Source organism: Gadus macrocephalus, chromosome 12 (genome assembly GCF_031168955.1).
Source record: "Gadus macrocephalus chromosome 12, ASM3116895v1".
NCBI lineage: Eukaryota > Metazoa > Chordata > Actinopteri > Gadiformes > Gadidae > Gadus > Gadus macrocephalus.
The window spans coordinates 26023930-26047437 of NC_082393.1; the positions used below are offsets into that span (position 1 = coordinate 26023930).

The 23508-nt window shown below is 49.0% G+C and overlaps 1 protein-coding gene across 1 annotated transcript in view; it reads right to left on the bottom strand.

Annotated features, from left to right (window-relative positions):
- The window catches only part of LOC132468586 (discs large homolog 1-like protein), a 19597-nt gene extending 188 nt beyond the window's left edge, over positions 1–19409 (bottom strand). The window contains 13 exon segments of the mRNA XM_060066310.1: positions 184–286; positions 1318–1525; positions 4578–4712; positions 4982–5046; positions 5946–6089; positions 7115–7207; positions 7209–7253; positions 8167–8250; positions 8252–8335; positions 9131–9256; positions 10547–10597; positions 12848–12901; positions 15817–19409. Of these exon segments, the coding sequence (XP_059922293.1) occupies positions 184–286; positions 1318–1525; positions 4578–4712; positions 4982–5046; positions 5946–6089; positions 7115–7207; positions 7209–7253; positions 8167–8250; positions 8252–8335; positions 9131–9256; positions 10547–10597; positions 12848–12901; positions 15817–16788 (2164 nt within the window). The 5' untranslated portion in view covers positions 16789–19409.
- Between the last annotated feature and the right edge of the window lie 4099 nt (positions 19410–23508).

Consider the following 23508-nt stretch of genomic DNA (forward strand, 5'->3'; position numbering starts at 1 on the left):
GAACGTGTGTGTGTGTGTGTGTGTGTCTGTGTCTGTGTCTGTGTGTGTGTGTGTGTGTGTGTGTGTGTGTGTGTGTCTGTGTGTGTGTGTGTGTGTGTGTGTGTGTGTGTGTGTGTGTGTGTGTGTGTGTCTGTGTGTGTGTGTGTGTGTGTGTATGGGGGCTCCTCTCCAGGCGGGACTCACCCTCCGGTCTGTACTGTGCTGCTATGGTTACGCTCTGGCCGGCGTTCTTCAGCGCCGCCGCCGCCTGCTCGTGGGTCGCCTTGGTCAGGTCCACGCCGTTCACCTACACACACACACACACACACACAGACGCACAAACACACACACACACACAGACGCACAAACACACACACACACACACACACACACAGACGCACACACACACACACAGACGCCACACACACACACACACACACACAGACGCACACACACACACACAGACGCACACACACACACAGACGCACACACACACACACACACACACAGACGCACACACACACACAAAAACGCATGCACACACACGCAAACAGACTCAAACACACACACACAAACACACACACAGACGCACGCAGGCACACATACACACACGCAAAGAGGACACACACAAAGAGACACACACAAAGACACACACACACAAAGACACATACATACACACACACACACACACAAAGACACAACAACCGAGAACATCTGATTCAGTGTTTTGTTATAGCTTAATATAAGCGGTTTCAATGGGACGACACTGTGTTTCTATGGCTGTGGGTTCTGTTGAGATAAACACTAAAGAATACGGTTCATAATGAAACACACAAACAACTGCCCTTTGCCTTGTATATGAAACAATCGAATTAGAGTCGGTGAGAGTAAAGTCATTTGCACTCTGCAGCCGGGGAAAATCTGCCTTCAATGTTCAATAGCTTTGGTAACACTCAACGCAATTACCTTATGTTAATACCAGCACTTTCATGAGGCATTCTGTGTCTGCTTTATACCCCGACAGTATCTCTTGATAAAGTACACAGCTGACATCGCCAGACAGGTTCCAAAACGCAGTCAGTCCAGAGCCTCTCAGATCATTCTCTATTTCCAAGGCTCGTTATGGTTACGGTCACCGACGGAAAGGGATATTTATTGGATAAAACCGACCACCAATCAGATCAACACAATGTCTGACACATCGGCGGCAGCCATCTTGGTTGTTTTGAAAGCTGCATGCTCAACAGGAAAAAGGGCGTGACTCCGCCCCTTTCAGTGACAGCCCAGGCTTTGCTCTGCCTCTAGAAGTCCCCCCCCCCCCCATGACCAGTGATGCACCAACAGCTTCTTGTTCTGGTTACATGCGGGGGCCGTGCGGGGGTCTCTCACCGACAGGATGCGGTCCCCCTTGCGCAGCTCTCCGCACAGGTCGGCCGGCCCCCCGGCCAGGATGAAGGAGATGAAGATGCCCTCGCCGTCCTCCCCCCCCACGATGTTGAAGCCCAGGCCAGTGGAGCCGCGCTGGATCACCACCCGACGGGGCTCTCTGAGAACACAGACCAGCGTGAGACACACATCCACTATACACACACAGCCATGAGACACACATCCACTATACACACACAGCCATGAGACACACATCCACTATACAGCGGTGAGACACACATCCACTATACACACACAGCCATGAGACACACATCCACTATACACACACAGCCATGAGACACACATCCACTATACAGCGGTGAGACACACATCCACTATACACACACAGCCATGAGACACACATCCACTATACACACACAGCCATGAGACACACATCCACTATACACACACAGCCATGAGACACACATCCACTATACACACACAGCCATTAGACACACATCCACTATACACACAGACATGAGACACACATCCACTATACACACACAGCAATTAGACACACATCCACTATACACACAGACATGAGACACACATCCACTACACACACAGCCATGAGACACACATCCACTATACAGTGATGAGACACACATCCACTATACACACACAGCCATAAGACACACATCCACTATACACACAGCGGTGAGACACACATCCACTATACACACAGACATGAGACACACATCCACTATACACACACAGACATGAGACACACATCCACTATACACACACAGCCATGAAGACACACATCCACTATACAGCGGTGAGACACACATCCACTATACCACACAACCATGAGACACACATCCACTATACACACACAGCCATGAAGACACACATCCACTATACAGCGGTGAGACACACATCCACTATACACACACAGCCATGAAGACACACATCCCCTATACAGCGGTGAGGACACACATCCACTCTACACACACAGCCATTAGACACACATCCACTGCACAGCGGTGAGACACACACCCCACTATACACACACAGCCATGAAGACACACATCCACACACAGATAAAATGGTTTTCTAAATACTTATAAATTGATATTTTGTTTTATACTGACAAATTAAAATATTAATGAAGTGTTACTGGAATTAATGCATCACACAATTACAAAAAGTAAAACCATTTTCATATCATCCACCAGATGTCAGTGTTACACTGTCTCTGGTTTGGATGGGCGACCATTTCTTTACACTTAAAATAATATTAACAAAACATTTAGCGTCTACCGGAAGTACACCGGATATGTAGCAATCCACCTAGCCTTTAGCCATATAAAACGGGGGTCCCCAACACAAATCGTGGTCCTCCAATTGACTTCCATTCCTAAAATTTAAACGTTTCTTTACGTTTAAAAAAAAACGTAAGAAATGATTTTTGTTAGAAAAGTAGAAGCGTGTGATTTCATTTACCCTGCACATTATAGAAGTGGAATGGGAGTCTCTAGGTGAACAATTGTGGAAGGAGAAGGGTTCCAAAATGTGCTAAGAATAAGAGAAGAAAGAAAGAAGAAAGAAAGAAAGAAAGAAAGAAAGAAAGAAAGAAAGAAAGAAAGAAAGAAAGAAAGAAGAAAGAAAGAAAGAAAGAAAGAAAGAAGAAAGAAAGAAGAAGAAGAAGAAAGAAAGAAGAAGAAAGAAAGAAGTAAAGCCTATGAAGACCAATAGTTGAGCGCTGCATGCAGCACTCACCTAATGAACATACTTCTTCCTCAATCCATAAACGTAAACCACTGCCCCAGTTCCTACTGCTATACCTAACTCCCCCACTAGATGTCTCCCGTTCTCTCTCCTGAATCACTTCAGTTCAATACTCTCACCTGAATTAAGCAACAGACCCTTTTCACAGGGGTGTCTGCAAGACAAACCAAGTTTCGCTCACAACACTAATGATGGGTCTGCCTTTTTTATGCAACAGGCCACAGGTAGTACATTGATAAATAATATATTTATTTCTAGGATTTGTAAACAAAAGAGGAAACTACCAAAGTAGTACTATTTGGTTTGAGCAGTGAAACAGAAATACATACAGGAGAGCAAGAGGAAGGCAGCGAGTGACTGAAGGGAAGGAGCCAGCTCACAGCCAACACAGTAGTTGTCCATTTTGGAGTCATTCCGAAGCTTATCTGATGCATTACTGTCAGACATCTCTCATTGGCTCACAGGGTTATGACGGAAGAAGTCATATTTTGGTTACCACGGGTGACGCCAGTCGAATGACGCCAGTTGCAATGGGATGTAATCCCTCCATTAACTGGATTAAAGACAGGGGAGCTGTCTGTGTTTCGATGAGGGAGCAAGTGAAGCGTGCATCTCTGACCTCAACCCAGAGCCCCAGATGACAGGGTATTGATGCCATCTGCCCTCCAAACCACGCCGACGGCACACACGCACGCACACACACACACACACGCACAGACGCACGCACACACACACACACACCACACACACACGCATGTACAAAAATACACTAACATACACAAACGGACACACGTACACACACACACAACACAACACACACACACACACACACACCACACACACACACACACACACACACACACACACACACACACACACACACACACACACACACACACATGCATGTGTTAGTGGACAGAGGGGTCTATGGATGTAACTGTTGCTCCTTGGGTGCATCAGACCAACCTGTGTTCTCTGCAGCAGATGCGCGTGCTTCCCTGACCTCTTTGTGAACAGGCCAGGACAGGCAAACTCCTGCTAGTTTACACAGAGCCTGATTCATTAATTACATCAGTGGTTCTTATCTTACGTTGTGATTCCAATTAAAAGAGAAGAGTTGTTGGCCAAACTGGGTTGAAGGGCATTTCTCTCGAGTGAATACCAGAACCTAAACCTCAATCATTGTGTCAGGATGAGCTAATGGTCAACTTTTGCTACGTTATATAATATAATTATATAACAATGTATATGTCCTTGCACTTGTCTGAGTGTAACAGTACAGCTGTTCACTTCAGGTCGCTTGATGTGTATTGTGATAGCGAGAGTCGAGAGCAGAGAAGCGAGAGAGAGAGAGAGAGAGAGGAGAGAGAGAGAGAGAGAGAGAGAGAGAGAGAGAGAGAGAGAGAGAGAGAGAGAGAGAGAGAGAGAGAGAGAACCCTCACCTGGTGACCTCATCATCCCCCATCATGCCCCTGGGCAGCGGTGAGTATCTGGGCGTGGTCAATGGGGCCGGACTCACAGATTGGCTGCCGCCCATGTAGGAGGGGCTAATGTGGTTGTCTTGGTGAGGGAGTAGGCTGTGGAACAACAGAGACACAAATCAGAAGGCCGACACTCGATTGGAACGTAGCCGAAGCATTCACAAGTGAATCAAAAGTGAATTAAACATTTATCAATAGACACATCATTCAAAACACAAAATTCGAAATGTTTGTGGGCACTATCGGGAAACTTCCTAGGCAGGGCACCTCGTATGGGCTCACCCGGTTTGGACCAAACAAAGCTACTACTAAGGGAGCTGCTAAACAGTTGTAAGGAGTATAATGAATGCCCATTGAAGGCCAACTGCCCTATTTCTGAACCATCTACACCACGAGAGGAGGTGAACACAAACCCCGGCTTTTTTTGCATCTGGAACACAGACAATGTCTCCAGGTTAACCTGAGGTGTTAACGAACCGGTCAAATCCTTTAATCATGATACACCTTTGTAAATGTCAGCTATCAGGTATATCTGTGTGTGTGTAGGTCTGTTCACGGCCCCACGTCCTCCGTACGGAGGAGCTAATTCCATCAGCCCTTTGCTGCGTTCGGTAATTACTCTCAACACTCAACACATGGCCCTGACGTGAAGCCCTGACACAAGTCAGTGTAATCACAGCTCGTTGGAGTCAGACTGCTGCACTGAGAACCAATGCTGTCATGAGCCTGGAGACCTTCACCCTCCTCCTCCTCACCCCCCCCCCCCCCCCCCCCCCCCCCCCCCCAACACCTGAACCCCTCCAGACCAACACCCTGCCAGCCTGCACACACACACACACACACACACACACACACACACACACACACACACACACACACACACACACACACACACACACACACACATCCCATCCTAGCCATTAAGGGGGCCAAACGACTCTCTAGGGTGCGAGTGGTGGTGGTGGGTAGTAGCTGAAGGTAGCATTGGTATGTAGCAGGATAGCTCGATGCTGCACTCTGAGGACGGTGCCTTTATGTCCTCTCTCCGTACAAAGAGCAATCATGAGGAATAAATATGTTTAAATCCGATAATCGATGCATATGTTTTGTGCAACCGGATGAACATTCAAATCCTATAAATATTTAAAATCATATACCGTCATGACAATAAGCAGTAGTGCTGACGTTAGGCAGACATTAAACATCACCACATTCAAGCCCTTTAGCTTGGTTCAAGGGTTGTAGTGTGTTGTATGTGGTGCACTCGTGTGCGCGTGCGTCTGTGTGTGTGTGCGTGTTGTGTGCATGCGTGTGTGTGCACGTGCTCACAGTTGGTGACGTCGGGCGGGGGAAGCTGTCGTTGATGAACAGCGAGGTGGGCTTGGCCACCCGCAGGTAGACCACGTCGGGCGTGGACTTCAGCGCCGCCACGGCGTCCTCGTGGGTCACCTCCTCCAGACAGGAGGTGTTTACCTGGCGGCACACGGTCGCCGTGGTTACAGTGAGGGACTCACGCAGGCAGCATACAGAAGGTGATTGACAACAGAGCAGCAGCCTGGGAACAGACCGATCTACAGGCTCCTGTTGGGTCTGCTCCGGCCCCTCCCGTACAGACAGAGGTCCAGCAGACCTGGCCTGGGTCTGGCCAATCACAGCCCTTTATGTAATATGGGGCGGGTTAGATACGAATACTGTACAGAGGAGGGCCCGATGGGTGTGACCTATGGGAGTGTCCTAGGGGAGTGTCCTAGGGGAGTGTCCTAGGGGGAGTGTCCTAGGGGAGTGCCCTATGGGAGTGTCCTAGGGGAGTGTCCTAGGGGAGTGTCCTATGGGAGTGTCCTAGGGGGAGTGTCCTAGGGGAGTGTCCTAGGGGAGTGTCCTATGGGAGTGTCCTAGGGGAGTGTCCTAGGGGAGTGTCCTATGGGAGTGTCCTAGGGGAGTGTCCTAGGGGAGAGGAGTGTCCTAGGGGAGTGTCCTAGGGGAGTGTCCTAGGGGAGTGTCCTAGGGGAGTGTCCTAGGGGAGTGTCCTAGGGGGGAGTGTCCTAGGGGAGTGTCCTAGGGGAGTGTCCTAGGGGAGTTGTCCTAGGGGAGTGTCCTATGGGAGTGTCCTAGGGGAGTGTCCTAGGGGGGAGTGTCCTATGGGAGTGTCCTAGGGGAGTGTCCTAGGGGAGAGGAGTGTCCTATGGGAGTGTCCTAGGGGAGTGTCCTAGGGGAGTTGTCCTAGGGGAGTGTCCTAGGGGAGTGTCCTACGGGAGTGTCCTAGGGGGAGTGTGAATGAATTGGTGAATTGCTGCGGTGATGTCAGGCTAGAGCGCAGCAGTGAGGCACGAGAGTCGAGCCAAGGAACCGCCATAGTCAATTATGAACAGTCTAGTCATTTGATTAGTGTGGATTTTGCCAAACAGGATTGCCTGTTCATGGAAGAATGATGGTGAAAAAAGCTTTCAGTGATTACATTCAGAGAGCGAGATCAAGAGCATAGGAGGGTTGTTCCTTACAGCCATGAGTTTGTCTCCTATCTGTAGCCGGCCGTCCTTATGCGCGGCACCTCCCTCGATGACCTTGGTCACGTAGATGCTGTTGTCCCCTGGGGACGTGTTGGTTCCCAACACCTCCTGCTATACTGAAGCCCCAGGCCTGACAGAGCCAGAGACATGGGGAGACTGGTTACACTGATGGGAAGAGAGGGCTTCATTCAAAAACATCCTTCCTGCTGACAAATGGGATGTGTGTAAATATATTGTAAACATTCAAACAAAAGGGCTTAAATTATGATACATATATATCGGTAATATATGTATACATATGTCATATATATATCTTAATATAACAGCACAAATTCTGATTGGAAAGAATTAAAATACGTTCTGACCTATTGCATAACATATTGCATGAAATAGGTTATATTTTGTGCTGCCTTGATGAAATAACTCTTTTCTTGTTTTGCCATATCCTTTCCGGTCTCTTTAATAATGCAGAAAGGAGTGAAGCAGACAGCGTGAGTTTCTACAGACTTTACAGACTTATGTAAAGTTGGATACTAAAGATAGAGACACGTCATGTCAGGTCAACTATTTGTCTGATAAACTCTGAGTTGATACTTTGTGGGCTCGCTCCCAATGAAACGTCTCAGATCCATCTGCGTAGGAGCGACAGTTTGAGTCCTCATGTTTCGCCCGAGCACAGACAACAGTATTTATTCCACTTATGGGCACAAGGAAACAATTTCTATATGCAAGAGGACACCTTCTATATTTATGTTCTTTACATTTAGGGGATTTTTTTAGAGGCTTTTATCCAAAGCGACTTACAACCACTCATACACACATTCACACAGCGACGGCGGAGTCGACCACGCAGGGCGACAGCCAGCTCGTCAGGAGCGGTCAGGGTGAGGCGTCTCCCTCAGGGACACCTCGACACTCCGCTAGGAGGAGCCGGGGATCGAACCGGCGACCTTCCGGTCACCAGCCAACCCGCTCTCCCTCCTGAGCCACCTTCCGCCCCGTCATTGATCGTAGATCACTGATCACTGATGACTGATCCCCACCTTTGGGCCCTTGACCAGCTTGAGCTCCAGGATCCTCTCTGATTGGCTGCGGCGGCGGCGGATGTAGAGGCGCACCAGCCCCCCCCGCCTCCTTCAGCGCCTCCACCGCGCCGCTGTGGGTCACGTCGCGCACGTCCGCCTCGTTCACCCGCACGATGCTGTCGTTCACCTGGGGGGCGGGGGGACACGGGAGAGAGCTGTGGGTGATGGGTCTGGGTGCTGTGTGTCACAGGGTGCTGGGTCTGGGTGCTCTGTGTCACAGGGTGCTGGGTCTGGGTGCTGTCTCTGGGTGCTGGGTCTGGGTGCTGGGTCTGGGTGCTGGGTCTGGGTGCTGGGTCTGGGTGCTCTGGGTGCTCTGGGTGCTCGTGTTGGTGTGTGTGTGTGTGTGTGTGTGTGTGGTGTGTGTGTGTGTGTGTGTGTGTGTGTGTGTGTGTGTGTGTGTGTGTGTGTGTGTGTGTGTGTGTGTGTGTGTGTGTGTGTGTGTGTGTTGGCGTGCCGTTGTGTGTGTGTTGGCGTGCGGTGTGTGTGTGGTGTGTGTGTGTGTGTGTGTGTGTGTGTGTGGTGTGTTGGCGTGCCGTTGTGTGGTGTGTTGGCGTGCGGTGTGTGTGTGTGTGTGTGTGTGTGTGTGTGTGTGTGTGTGGTGTGTGTGTGTGTGTGTGTGTGTTGGCGTGCCGTTGTGTGTGTGTTGGCCGTGCGGTGTGTGTGTGTGTGTGTGTGTGTGTGTGTGTGTGTGTGTGTGTGTGTGTGTGTGTGTGTGTGTGTGTGTGTGAGTGTGTGTGTGTGTGTGTGTGTGTGTGTTGGCTTGCTGGTGGATGTGTGTGTGTGTGTTGGCGTGCGGTGTGTGGTGTGTGAGTTGGCGTGCTGGTGTGTGTGTGTGTGTGTGTGTGTGTGTGTGTGTGTGTGTGTGTGTGTGTGTGTGTGTGTGTGTGTGTGTGTGTGTGTGTGTGTGTGTGTGTGTGTGGTACCTGAGCCGTGCGTCCTGGGCCGCCGCCCCCCCAGGGATGATCTTGGTGATGAAGATGGAGGGGTCCTCCCCAATGTGGGGGTTATCTGTCCCTCCTGCGATGCTGAAGCCAAGGCCAGAGTTACCCTGAACACACACACACACCACACACACACCACACACACACACACACACACACACACACACACACACCACACACACACACACACACACACACACACATACACACACACACACACACACACACACACACACACACACACACACACACACACACACACACACACACAGTTGGTTAAAATAATGTAAACTAATAGACACCCTTTTGTCCCTCATACAACAATCATAACAAAGACGATTCCATGATACAAATGTCATGATTTGATGTGAAATGTTTTGATCCATCATTAAGTGTAGACACATAGCTTTAATCACAGATAGGAAGGGTCACAGAGACGTAGATCCCTGGCTAGCATAAGGCCGGTCCCATTGACCGTCCGGGTTAGGGCTTACAACCCGACAAATCAATTCAAGCTTTCATTAACACTTTCTACATCACAGACCCAAACCACCAACGTCACGCTTCAATGGTGGCTGGATTCTAATCTGACAACACACAACAGTAGGCCCATCTCTGTGCAGATTTACACTGTGTGTGTGTGTGTGTGTGTGTGTGTGTGTGTGTGTGTGTGTGTGTGTGTGTGTGTGTGTGGTGTTGTGTGTGTGTGTGTGTGTGTGTGTGTGTGTGTCTGTGTGTGTGTGTGTGTGTGTCTATAGTGTCTTAAAAGGACAGCCAGTCAAGTAGACAGAACCAGGTCACAAGAGAATACAGATAAGGGTGGTGGTGATGGTGGTGGTGGTGGTGGTGGGGGTGGTGGGGGTGGTGTTGGTGGGGGGGACAGAGTCAGAGAAATCCCCTCGGGACAAAAACAAGAAGAAGAGGAGTGAAGGGAAGGGAGGGAGAAGTGGAACAGTGAGCGAGTTAGAAAGGGACGGGGACGGGGACGGCGTGGGTCAGAGGGGTTGGACTGTCGGGTGTGACCTGGCTGAATGGAAGAGAGAGAATCAGGCAGAGCTAGGAGAGAGAGAAGGCCACATGGAGGCTGGAAGGGTGGAGAGTTGGTTGAGGGTCATTCTGAGGGATGCTATGTTGCCTTACTATAATAGATTATCTTTTTTCCTTCTTCACTGAAATCTTTTGCTGAAGACGTTGAAAGACTGAAATCATTTCGTGCAAAAGCGCATTGATGTTTGCAGAAACTCTGAAGCCTATCGGGGCATGCAGTATGTCTTTCACAGACTCGGACAGATGGAAAGCCATCTGGCCAAAATCTGAGAGAGCAGGGAGATAGAGAGGAAGAGAAAGAGATGTGATAAGGTGCGGTTTCAGATGTGTGCTTCTCTGTGACAACTTACCCGCTCCAGCGAGATTTCCTCATATTCATAGTCGGCTTCGGTACCATTGACCTGTTAATGAGAGAGAGAGAGAGAGAGAGAGAGAGAGAGAGAGAGAGAGAGAGAGAGAGCGAGAGAGAGAGAGAGAGAGAGAGAGAGAGAGAGAGAGAGCAGAGTAGAGAGAGAGAGAGAGAGAGAGAGAGAGAGAGAGAGAGAGAGAGAGAGAGAGAGAGAGAGAGAGAGAGAGTTATTATCCCTGAGTCATCCATTTCTCTCATTCACACATTGTTTTATCAGTTGTGTGCTTGCATTTGTCTTTTTTTTTTTTAAATAAGATCACATTTATTTTGATATGTTACAATTTCTTGATGTTGCATTTATTTTGAACCCCATCTCGAAATGATAAACATTGCTGCTATTACATTTTTAAAGTTAATGAATTCATGTGAATTTTCTATTTTTAATGTGGTAACAGTCCATTCAATTGAACCGATTTGGGAATGTCATTAAAGAAGAGATTTGCGTGAATGGCCGAGGTAAACAGCTAGGTCAACGCGGCGATGTACCTGTGATGTCACGCTTCATACCGCGGCCTCTGTCTGGCTTATTAAAGGGCCGGGACCTCGGTTAAAGCCAACACGCAGCGGACCGCCTCCAACCCGCCTCCGACCCGCGCTCCAACCGACACGCAGAACACTAACCCTGATCTGAGCATTATACATGCTGCTCTCCGGGCAGGCTTACACTGGGGGATGAACGCCCTCTCCAACACCACCTCCGCACCCAACCGCTGCGGACACTGTCTCACACACACACACACACACACACACACACACACACACACACACGCAGGCACACACAAACGCAAGCACCCGGGCACACACACGCAGACGTACACGCACATACACGGACATGCGCGCGCACACGCACGGACACACCCACGCACACAGACACACACACACACACACACACATGCCAGCACGCGCACAGGCACACACACAGACACACACACAGACACACACACACACACACACACACACACATGCAAGCCCGCGCACACGCAGGGACACACACACAGACACACACGCACACACACACACACACTGCCACAAACACACACGCGGATAACCGAAGGCCAACACGCAAAGAGCAGTGGAGTGGCCTCCCGGCGGCCCGTGTAATCTGGTTGGCTGTAATCTGCGTCTCTGTGCGCTCAGATTAGTTTAGATTTGTGCTCGTTCCGACGGGAGGAACAATCCGACATGGGCCACCAGCAGCGGTTCATCCGCTGGTTACGGACGCGCTTTAAAATGAGGAAAATAAAACCGACCGTCCAGCAGAGCAAAGGTGGAGGGGCGCAACGATTACGTTAAAGGGAAGTAAAAATAGAATGGTGGGGAATGCGTGTGTGTTAATGCGTGTGTGTGTGTCTTAATGCGTGTGTGTGTGTGTGTGTGTGTGTGTGTGTGTGTGTGTGTGTGTGTGTGTGTGTGTGTGTGTGTGTGTGTGTGTGTGTGTGTGTGTGTGTGTGTGTGTGTGTGTGTGTATGAAGCCCCTCTCTGGGGGCTTGCAGAGGCCAAAAGTGTAGGTTTCTGAAGCCACATGCTGGGTTCCGTGCAGAATCCAGAATGTTCTCGCTCATTGCACTGCTGCCAATGAACGTCTCTCACAGAAGGAGTGATCCGCTGTCCTCATTGATAAGCTACACACCTTCTGCTTCTGGTCATAGTTAACATGCACTGGCTCCAATCGGCACACACTGTTGGTGAGGTTGATGGCTCACCTACAGGTATACCGAGGAGAACAGCTTGTTATGTTCTAGAGACACGCCTGGATTCAAATGAACGATAATGTCTTAATAATAATGAAAGGTAGTGCCGGAGAGGTACGGGTCGCTCCTTAGAAAGCAGACGGCATGCACAGGGAGAAGGAGACGTGTGTGTTTGCTAGGATGGGAAAGCTAGGAGTAATACTCATGATGAATGATATTCCTGCAGCTATTAAACTCGATTTTATGCATTCATATTTATGAAGCAAAGCTGAAAACAACCCCCACACTCTTGGGAAAGGGAAGTAACTAGGTAACTTAACAGCCAAGAAAAGAGAGCCACCATTCGATGCACATCGTCCATTGGGCCACACCTCGAGAGAACGTCGCCTTCAGGGAGAAGAGGAAGCTGTCCTTTATAAAGGACTAGCTCCTGGCTCTATCTGCGTTCTGGTTCAGATCAATCTCTGCATCTTCCCGGGGCGTGAGAAGTGAAGCATGGAGGTGGGAGGGGCTTGGGGACATGATGCGAGGTGATAGGAGGATGTGCTTACGTATGGGGGTGTGTCCACGCATTCGGTGTTGACGACCACTGGAGGGGGATTGGCCTGCAGGAGCAAACAAAAAACAGCCGGTTATTGAGACGTGATCAGTTCACGTTGTGGACGGTGTCTTCAAGCAGAGTCTCATCACACCAAAGTGTTGTTGTTGTTGGACGATTTGTGAAGGCAACACAGAAGGCACTAGTACATTTGGATGGACACTTATGTGCGCACTTATGTGCGCACAGATCTATTATGCACACACTGAAGGTCCAAAGATGATGAAAAAGGACCACGATTAGATACACATTCAACGTACACCGCTATACACAATAAACAACTATAGATTAGTAAACAAAGTAAAAGTCTCACATCGTCGCAGACACAAACGGCCAATTAGTGCAAGTGCCCGTGCACACGGGCCCATTTAAAGTTTGCCGACGCGAGTTAAGTAAAAACATATTTAAACACGCATGAGTTAAGTACCAGCCAGTCACTGACGACAACAACCGCAACGACAACGACAGCGACTTACGCGTCTCATGTTCTGGTAGGGCATGCTGAGTACGTCTGCTACAGGTGAGCACCTTGGGGCGACCGCACACACCACATGACATACTGCCCTACCCTGGTACCGGACGACTCTGTCGGGTACGACACCAGCGCCTCAAATCAGCAGAATCCACCAAAGTAACGCGTGACGCGGGGAGAACGCCTGCTCTGCCAACTCGAGCCGTAGGAACACGGGTCAGGAGGACCGCGCCCGCTGTCACACAGGCGTACACGTCCCTCTTCCGTTGTCGTTGTTGTCGTTACTCCAGGGGCCAATATGAGAAACCCGAGATCCTCAGCGTCGGAAATGACCTCAGCTCAAAACGGATGTCATCCTCGTTACCCGATTGATCCGAAGACGCTCGTGCACAAGTGCTCTGTCCTTAATGCCGGGCGGTTGATGTTCAGCGGTCTCTAGCGCGTCTACCGAGGGACAGTGGACAGGTGAGTTGCTCGGCAACGCAAGCCCAACATGGCCCTGTCTCCCCTTTCCGCCTTAAAAGATTCATGCAGGTTAGTGGTTTGAATTCCTCACGACGAGCGGGTTTGTCATTGGTGGCTGCTCCTTAGGCCGGCTAGAGAAACACCTGCTGTTTCACACGGTTGACACCGTCAACCTGCTGCTGGTCTGATCCTGGAGTCCTCCGGGTTGATCATCGGTCAGCGCCACACGTCCTAACGGCTTCTGTTCCTGCTCCACGAGCCCCTAGGTCCACCCTGAACTAAACGCGCCAACAAGCCGGGCTGATCCGATGACAGTCCACACTAAAACAGTCTGCAACACGCAATGATCTGGATACACAGACTAGCTACACACAGTGTGCATAGTGTGTAAACACCTGTTTCCTTATTTTCTTGTAAAGAAGACTCAAGCAACAACAAGACCCAACAGCCGAGCAGCCAAATGGCCAGTCCGAAAGCACTCGCTCACCGCGTCCGAGGACAGAGGCAACGGAGCGCCACAGTAATCTCTCCCCCTCTCCCACGCTCCCTCTGACACACACAAACACCAGCTCTCTCTTCCATCTCCAACTGTCACTCAAGCTGACGCTTGATCCTACATGGGGATGTGTGTGTGTGTGTGTGTGTGTGTGTGTGTGTGTGTGTGTGTGTGTGTGTGTGTGTGTGTGTGTGTGTGTGTGTGTGCGTGTGTGCGTGTTTGTGTGTGACTGAGTGGGAGAGAGATTGGGGTTAAAGAGGTGGATGGGGGGCGTACAGCGACCAAGAAGGAAAGGGGGACACAAAATTAGGTGGCTGCATAGTAAGACATCATCATTAAGAGAGAGAGAGAGAGAGAGAGAGAGAGAGAGAGAGAGAGAGAGAGAGAGAGAGACAGACAGAGACAGAGACAGAGACAGAGATAGAGACAGAGAGAGAGAGAGAGAGAGAGAGAGAGAGAGAGAGAGGGGATGGGGGACAAGAGGATCATAGGGATTATAAGTATTGTGGGCGGAGCTCAGTTGAAAAACAGCAGTGAAGGGCAAAGGAGAGGAAGACACGTACACAAAAACAAATAAAAAGGTCATATTAAGCAGTGTGCCAGTGACACCAGGGCCCAGGCTCTCTGTGTGTGTGTGTGTGTGTGTGTGTGTGTGTGTGTGTGTGTGTGTGTGTGTGTGTGTGTGTGTGTGTGTGTGTGTGTGTGTGTGTGTGTGTGTGTGTGTGTGTGTGTGTGTGTGTGTGTTAGAGGGGCAGAATAGAAACCCTCCATCCTTTATTGTGAATGGATCATGTGTGACTGGCTGACGGTTGCAGCTGTCAGAGGCTCCACGTCTCAGTGTGTACATCGTGCGGCATGTCTGCATGTGTGGCAGTGTGGTACAAGTGTTGTCATCATGGCTACGACCCGTTTGTGATACTCTTCAGTTCCATTTCTGTGTCGGTTACCATGAGTGATGTGTTTATGAAAGGCACCACACAGCGTGGTGGTATACTGTAAGGGTCTGAGAAGCCTAACCCCCTATCAGACACAGACATCGAACTTAACCACCAAGGGTGCCGACCTGACAAGCTCTACACAAAAAAGATTTTAAGATAGGATCCGAAGGAAAAGCAAGGGTGCACATCCAGTAAGTGTATTCTGAATCATTTTGTCATTATTGTACATTTGAACGCCTAACATTGATAAATGTCTCGTCTTTATTTCCTCTGTTCATCATGATTAAATAATATAAATATTTAGCAAGATACGTAATTCTACCAGCTAACGGTGGAGCACTTTATATCAATACACAGTAGAGGTCCATTAAAGGTGATTAATAGCTTCAATGCTCCTCTGGATCAACTCTACTTTCCTGCCTTGAATATGAATTTGTCCTAATTTGGACAAATGACACCGGGGAAAACAGGACTCAGGGTTATCGCACCCTGATCATCGCACACCCAATCTCCCTGCGTGCACAGAGCTGCCCCTCCCCTCCCATACCTACCTGTATCTGAGCCTGTATTTGCGATAAGTGCCGTATGAGCGGCATGTTGACGCTGTTCTCCACTGACTGCGAGGTCCAGATGTAGGAGTCATGGGGCCAGGGCCGGCCCACCGCCTTCCCCTTGGCTTTACCCTTGGTGGGGCTCTTCTTCAGGCTGTCCTTCAAGGTGCTCAGCTTCCCCCTGGAGCCCAGGGAGGGCAGTGTGCTCCAGCTGTAGTCCCCCATCCCGGCCGCCAGGGGGAGCTGTGGCGAGAAGAAGGGGTGGATGGACAGCGACTGGGAGGCGTGGGGAAGCGGCGGGAGGCAGCAGGTGTGGTGCTGCTGGTAGTGCTGCTGGTGGTGCTGGTGGTGGTGCTGCTGGTACTGGTTCTGGTAGGGCTGCATCAGCGCCACCTGGTGGCCCGGCGAGGTCAGCTGCTGGAGGCGGCGGTGATGTTCCTGCTGGCAGAAGTGGTGCGAGGCCGAGGCCACGAGGTGGCCGCGTGGCTGGAGCTGGGCGGCCTGCGCCGAACACAGCAGGTGGTGGCTGGGGGACAGGTGGATCTGGTGGAAGCTGGGCGAGTGGAGGTGGTGACTGGAGGAGGGCGACGGCAGAGGGTGGCTCGGGGACGGGGGTCCGAGCTGGTGGTTGGGTGACGGGGGTCCCAGCTGGTGATTGGGCGACGGGGGTCCGAGCTGGTGGTTGGGTGACGGGGGTCCCAGCTGGTGATTGGGCGACGGCGGCGCTATGTGGTAGTAGCTCGGAGATGGAGAAGGCTGAAGGTTTTGGGGCGAACAGCGGCCGTTGTAGTTCAGCGAATGGGGCGGGTGGTTGGCCGAGTGCACGTGCAGGAGGTTCTGGTGGTGCTTCAGGTGGGAGGGAGGGCTTTTCCCCCCCTTGGACTTCCCCTTTCCAGACTTGCTCTTGGTAGAGCTGCTGTTGTGCTTCTTGGGACTGCAGCAAAACTCATGGGTGTGGAAATACGTGGTCATGGTGACGTCACTAAGGGCGGAGACACAAAACGACAAGAGAGAGGAATGGCCTCTTATGCATGAATCGTGTTTCCTGTTCCTTTCGGAATCCCCTCCTTAAAGGTAGGGGGTGGTCTTGTTTTTCAACTTTTTTACATCATTCATGTCCAAATGCAGATCAGGTTGAACCGACCACCAAGCTCTGTGCTAAAATCACGTTCTATGTGTCAGTTAGCGAGGACCAAATGTCAAAGGCTGCCTTCAGTCTTGGTTTGTGCTCACAATCGAAAGTGGTTCAGCTTCCTTGTAAAGACGGCAGCAGATCTAGGAGAGTCGGGACAGGGTTGTAAACACGAGCACCGGGACCGGAAGACGAGAGAACAGTCCATGGGAGGCCGGGCTCTGCGATGAGTAATTGGAGCACGATGACAGCAGATAATTAACTTTGCTTCATGGAATGGTTTGCAGGAATCCAAAGTAAAACCTACTGCACTGTGGTACCGGGTTGCAGAGTCATGAAAAGTTATCTGGAAGCAGCGTTCCTTCCCCGTATCACGTTCTCTCCCTCCTCTTTAATGCTCCTTCATTTGATGAATCCTGACTCACATGGTGGCCGATGATCCCGGACACATGCAGCCCCTCTCTGTGTCGCCAGTAGTTCACTTCTCCCGGCCGAGCGGAGGGTGAGTTCACAGCACCGGCACCTTCAGGCCACAATCCTTCCGCTCCATCTCTGTCTCTTCTCTTTGTTTCGTCCACTCAACAAGCCTCCATATTATTCCAGGGGTTCCAAAGAAACAGGGTTGTTCCAATCAGTCCTCCGATTATAGTTTCTACCTTAAAACACAATTGTCTTGATGTATTTCTCTTTGTTTTTTGGGGAATCTGTTTCTAATGCATTCTTCCCATTAGTTCCACTCGGCTATGTTTGAATATAGTCCTTGCCTCTCTCATGCCTATCTCCTGCACTGTTTCTATGTCACTGTCTCTGCATCTCTACGTCTCTCTTGCTCTCTCTCACTTGAGCGCTCCCTCTCTCTCTCTCTCTCTCTCTCTCTCTCTCTCTCTCTCTCTCTCTCTCTCTCTCTCTCTCTCTCTCTCTCTCTCTCTCTCTCTCTCTCTCTCTCTCTCTCTCTCTCTCTCTCTCTCTCTCTCTCTCTCTCTCTCTCTCTCTCTTTCGCTTTCTTTGACTAGCCAATTAGGCCCCTGCACATGACAGCGTCTAGGCAGGACTAATGGATCTGTGGGCAGAGACAGGGGGATGTCACTCCGTGCTTGGCCAGCTAGTCTTACACAGATTGTGCAGAGCTCACAGTCATGTGATCGGTGGGACCTACTCCCTTCCTTCATCCTTTGTCTTGTTCCTTTTAAGCATTTTATGGCGGGCCAGGTCAGCTGGAATATATTCTATGAAATGCCTTGTGTGTGGTTGTTTGTGCGTGTGCGTGTGTGTGTGTGTGTGTGTGTGTGTGTGTGTGTGTGTGTGTGTGTGTGTGTGTGTGTGTATGTGTGTGTGTTTGTGCCTGTTTGTGTGTGACGTCAATCTATCTAAAATATACAAAAATCAAACGTAACGCATAACTTACATTAACAGTACAATAGTCTAGGTAAATATCAGCTATACTATTGTAATATTAGGTAGAGCACTAGAAAAATAGGCAATAGAACAGAGAGACAATCTGCAGCTGTATGTGCTGGCCCTTCTCTCTCCTGCTCCTAGCCCACATGAGGAACGGTCTGTTCAGCCAGCTCATAAATGGCCCAGCAAATGAACCCAGATCTGCTGCTTGATACACAAATAGAGAATCAAAGGAGCCACGAACAAGAACCACAGAGAGAGGAAGAAAGTTAGCCCATAATACAGCGTTGATGGCTCCCGGGGCACCAGCCCCCACACCGAGGACATAAAGGGAGAGAGTGGGATGAGCTGGATGAAAGGGTGAGGGTTATAGCCAGCCCGCGTGTAAGCCGCTGTTAGCGTGCCGCCCCTATGTAGAGAGCTGCTAGCGCCGCGGGCTAAAGGCTCCCATCAGAAATGCAAGAGCAAAGTGAAAGGTAATGGACGCCACTAGGCCTGCTTATTTACTGACAATTGCTAAATGAGAAAGGATCAACAAAAATATATCCTATGTAAGTATGTGTGTATATATATATTTATTCTACTTCATTTAAGAATGCTCGATTCTGATTGGCTGGGAGGGGTGCATTAATCCGGCATATTGCCCGCTGACTTGTCGGTTCTACTTGCTGCTGACTGAGCACAGTAGATCAATACGCCGCTTGCATCGTTTTCTATCACATACATTTCCAAGATGAGGTCCATAGTAAAAATAAACCAAGGAGTGCATGTTTGATCGATCGTCATTAAAGCTGACTTGATACGAATGTAGCAGCTACGTTATTAAACTAGTGATCAGATCCAGCCTTGTGTGGCACTGGTTGCTATAGAAACGAGTTACCTACAGCTGAGCTAACGTTATTCACCGTAGTTCTAAAGGGAACTACTTTTCGAGGGAGATGAACTTAAACAGAGTATACATTTAATAAGCATGCAATACGAATGCAATACGAATTTATTATGTTGGCCGGCGCGAAGTAGAATAAACGGAATAATCACCTCAAGGCAGGGCAATAAACAGTTTGATATGCCCGGCTCGCGGAAGGTTACCACCCTCGACTTCGTCTCGGGCGGTAAACCGTCCACGAGCCGGGCATATCAAACTGTTTATTGCCCGGCCTCTCGGTGATTATTCCTTATATATATATATATATATATATATATATATATATATGGAGGGTTAACAAGTTCTGTTCTGTTTCAGGTAAAACTTTAAGGATCACTGTTATGCTGTATGATACTGATGGTAAATGTATCAATAAGTAGGCCTCAGAGTAAAATGTAAATGCAACCAAATAATTTCCTAAATGCCTGTAGGACATCTATGTCAATGTGCTGTCCCGTATGGACGCCTGCCCCAAGTGAAGAAGAAACACCCGAGAAGAGTCACACAGGATTGGCAAGGCAAAATGGCGGCTGCCAGAGCAACCAATATTTAACAACCACTAGTTAACTATTCACGCCTTGGGGTCTCGATTTTAACCAATGCTACCCATGTATTCATGATAGATGTTCATGCCCCTTGTGTTTTTAATGCTCAGACATAAATCAGCTTTAATTTGTAGCAGCTACAGAACATCTTAAACATCTGTTGCAAATGCACCACACGTAATGCTGACCTCACGTGTAAAATAAAGTGAGCGATTCTGGCAGAGAAAGATCACTCGCAGACGTTAACGGCATCATCAGATGAATGTGCCCATCAACTCTGAAGTGTACTTGATTGAGTCATCCGGGGCATGTCCGGACAGCGATAACCGAGGCCTTTAGGCCGGATACACTGATGAATGTAGCCCCATACTGCTCTCATATAATAGCAGGTTCCAAGGATGACATGAACTCAGGAGCAGAAATGAACCTAACATTGCCATAACCAGTGATCACATTACATCTTGTTTGGACGCTCACAGCAAGAACACAACAGCGATTAAAAACGGCCTGCAGAGTGCCGAGCGTGACCACCAAGGGGCATAAGAGACCGCAAACACACACATAAAGCTTCATGTGTTATGACCCGTTTTCTATGGCATCGTTCGTTCCTCTACAGTCGAGCCTGGACAAGAGGAAGGACCCCTGTGTGTGAGGGGGTTTGGGACAGCCTCACGTTCCTGTGGCCTGCCCATCCCTCCCCTCCAAACCATGTTGTACGTCCTGGCACTTAATGTACACACTAATTGTATGTCGTGCTTAGTCGTAGTACTTAGTTGTGTAACGTCTTATCCTAGCTACCTTTGTTGTACACAGTGAATGAGTTAACCTAGCGATTGTTAGTGTTTGGCACTTGGTTCTATGAACACCCTTACTGTATCAACAGCCATATATTGTTTCACCTTCTTCTGAAAAAATTACTATTTTTGGTCGCTTTGGATAAAAGCGTCTGCTAAATGCCCTAAATGTAAATGGTCCAGGATCTAGGGCCTCTCTTCATGTCCCTCTCTCTCTCCCTTACCTCCTAGGGTAACATTAGCCTCTAGACTGTTGGCTCGACCTTTCCAAAGTGGTCAAACATAATTAAGGCCAAAGGAGACGACAGGCAGTTGTTTTATGTTCTCAAGTAGTCAATGTCTGATAAAGAACACTAATTCATTAAGAGAGGAAGTGTTTCTCCTCCTTTTTCCATTCTATTCTTTCTTTCCTCTTTCTTCCCATCCTTCCATTACCCTCCTTTGTTGGTTCTTCTAAACCTCCCTTTCTCGCTGCCCTCTCTCTGATTGGCTGGTTCTATTTTAGTCTGGCTCTGTATTCAATGTCTAGAACCGTAACGCCATCCGTTCCTGGCAGAGTCCCTGCAACAGCACTCAACCTAAATTACAACTCTCACCGCAGCTCTTACAGCACGTTATAATACCTGCTGTAACGCAACACAAATACAGGATCTAACTAGGCTCCAAACTACGTTACCCACAATCATGTCAATATTCCTACCCTTCAACAATATGCTATAGGTTTAGCTTTTTGCAGTTTGCACTTTAAAGCCATCAAAACAACGATCTAGTTGAAGAGATGAGAAACAGGCTGATCAACTTCATGGGACTCATGTCAGATGTGTGTTAATGGCAACAGTTATTTTGTTATTATTGGGGCACCAGAAATCCTTCATGATTAGGACAGAGCCAGAGGTGCTGTGATGTCATGACAATCAGTACATGTTCTTTACAGCGAGGCAGAGGGGTTCATTAGACCATGGTCCAACACCTTACTAAGTGTGTGGAGACACAGAACCCAGTGTAGTGCGGGTCTGTGTGTCCGTGAGTGTGTTTGTGTGTGTGAGGGTGCCAGAGAGAGATTGAGTGAGAGGGAAAGAGGGGAGACAAGTGTGTAGGAGAGAGAATTCTTCTTCAAACTCCGACCCACACAATGATGGTGATGCAACAGTGCACACTCACACAACACCTCTGATCCAAAGCATTAGTCAATGATGCAGCACCCAAGTTGTGTAGCGTGTGTGTGTTTGCATACCAACAGCGGTTTGGAAAACATTTGTGTGCATTTAAAGATTCCAAGTGCATCTGCAGTCATCCACTCTTACTAGAAAAAGATGCATATGTACATGAATAGGCGCATACAAATGCAGACACATACACATAAATAACAAACAAACAAACACAGCATCAGTTTGGTCACGAGCATCGAAGCATCTCCATGACGACAACTGATGCTGCCCGGCGCTGGGTGGGAGGAGCCAGGGTTTGGGTTGCCATGGCACCGGGGGAACAAGGTGATGAACTAAGTCAAACGGACACCTTTCGATCGGCGACATGTCACCCAGACCAGTGGCGTGAGGGAGAACAGGCCAGCACAGAACAGCGAGAGCAGGAAGTGGATAATGCAGTTACGCAGAGTAAATAGGAATCAGTAGCAACACACGCCGGCTGGCCTCCCAGAGGACCGGCTGAATGGAAAGGTTCCTTCAGCAGTCGAGGGACGATGAGCTTCACTCAGGGAGGGGGTGGAGCTGTGTGTGAGTGTGTCTGTTGTTGTTTTTGTGTGTTTGGGTGTGTGTGTGTGTGTGTGTGTGTGTGTGTGTGTGTGTGTGTGTGTGGCTGTGGTGCTGGGGGTTGGGGGTATCCACTACACTTCTTCTACTTATTTATGTGTAAAATAATCTTTGATAGAAATCGATGGTTGTTTTCACTCCGGCTCCTCTGAGCGCCTCGTTGTAGACTAGGACAGGTCGGCAGACACACTGCGACGCCAACAGACACACAGAGGGACCAGGGCAAACAAAATGACACATGTTCAAAATAAGGTAAAGAAGATGGACCTGTTTATTTTTACTGACGCACGATGGGTGTTGAATCCCAGATTCAGCTTTAAATATACGGCACAAAATACACTCATGTAGCCTCTATTGTCCACTCAGCTGAGGATTCATCATTGAACAGTAGTACGGCAGTACAAGGAAATCCATCATAACTATATTATTTGCATCATTATTATCTCCATTATTATTATGAATATTATAATACAGGCATCATTTTAGGCCTGCTGACTTTGGTTATTCATATAATTTATTTGGTAATCTGAGTCAACCTCATTTGACCACTTACTCTGATTAAATCATTTCCATTGATGCCCGGGCTATGATACATCACAAAGGGCAAGCCCCCCTCCAACATTAAGATTAACTACGCAATATTTCACAGAACCAACGCAGCACCTTCCTCTCTTCCATCTCTCTCCCTCTCTGCCTACCCCTCCCTGCCCACTTCCTGTGACCACTAAAGGCTCTTTAGGGCTCTTAGTGTGCCTTCTGAAGAGCGTGTGTTTGTATTCCTGCCTTGACAGGCATCAATATCAACATAATCATGGCAGATAAATCCCTGTGGGTGATACCTACTGCTGCATCGATTTGACATCCAAGCCTATGACAGCCAAAGTTATAAGATAGTCACAGTGGAGGGAAAACGGGGAAGCTATGATGCAATTCCCAATTCCGTGATGGACTCATCCTATGTTACTAAACTGAAGTTGGTATAAAAGAGAGATCTGGTTGCAGAACTGCTGCGATTAGCTGACCAAAAGATCCTTGAAAAGGAAAAATATTGTTCAAGCTGTGGCGATTCAACAACACTGTGTGTGTGTGTGTGTGTGTGTGTGTGTGTGTGTGTGTGTGTGTGTGT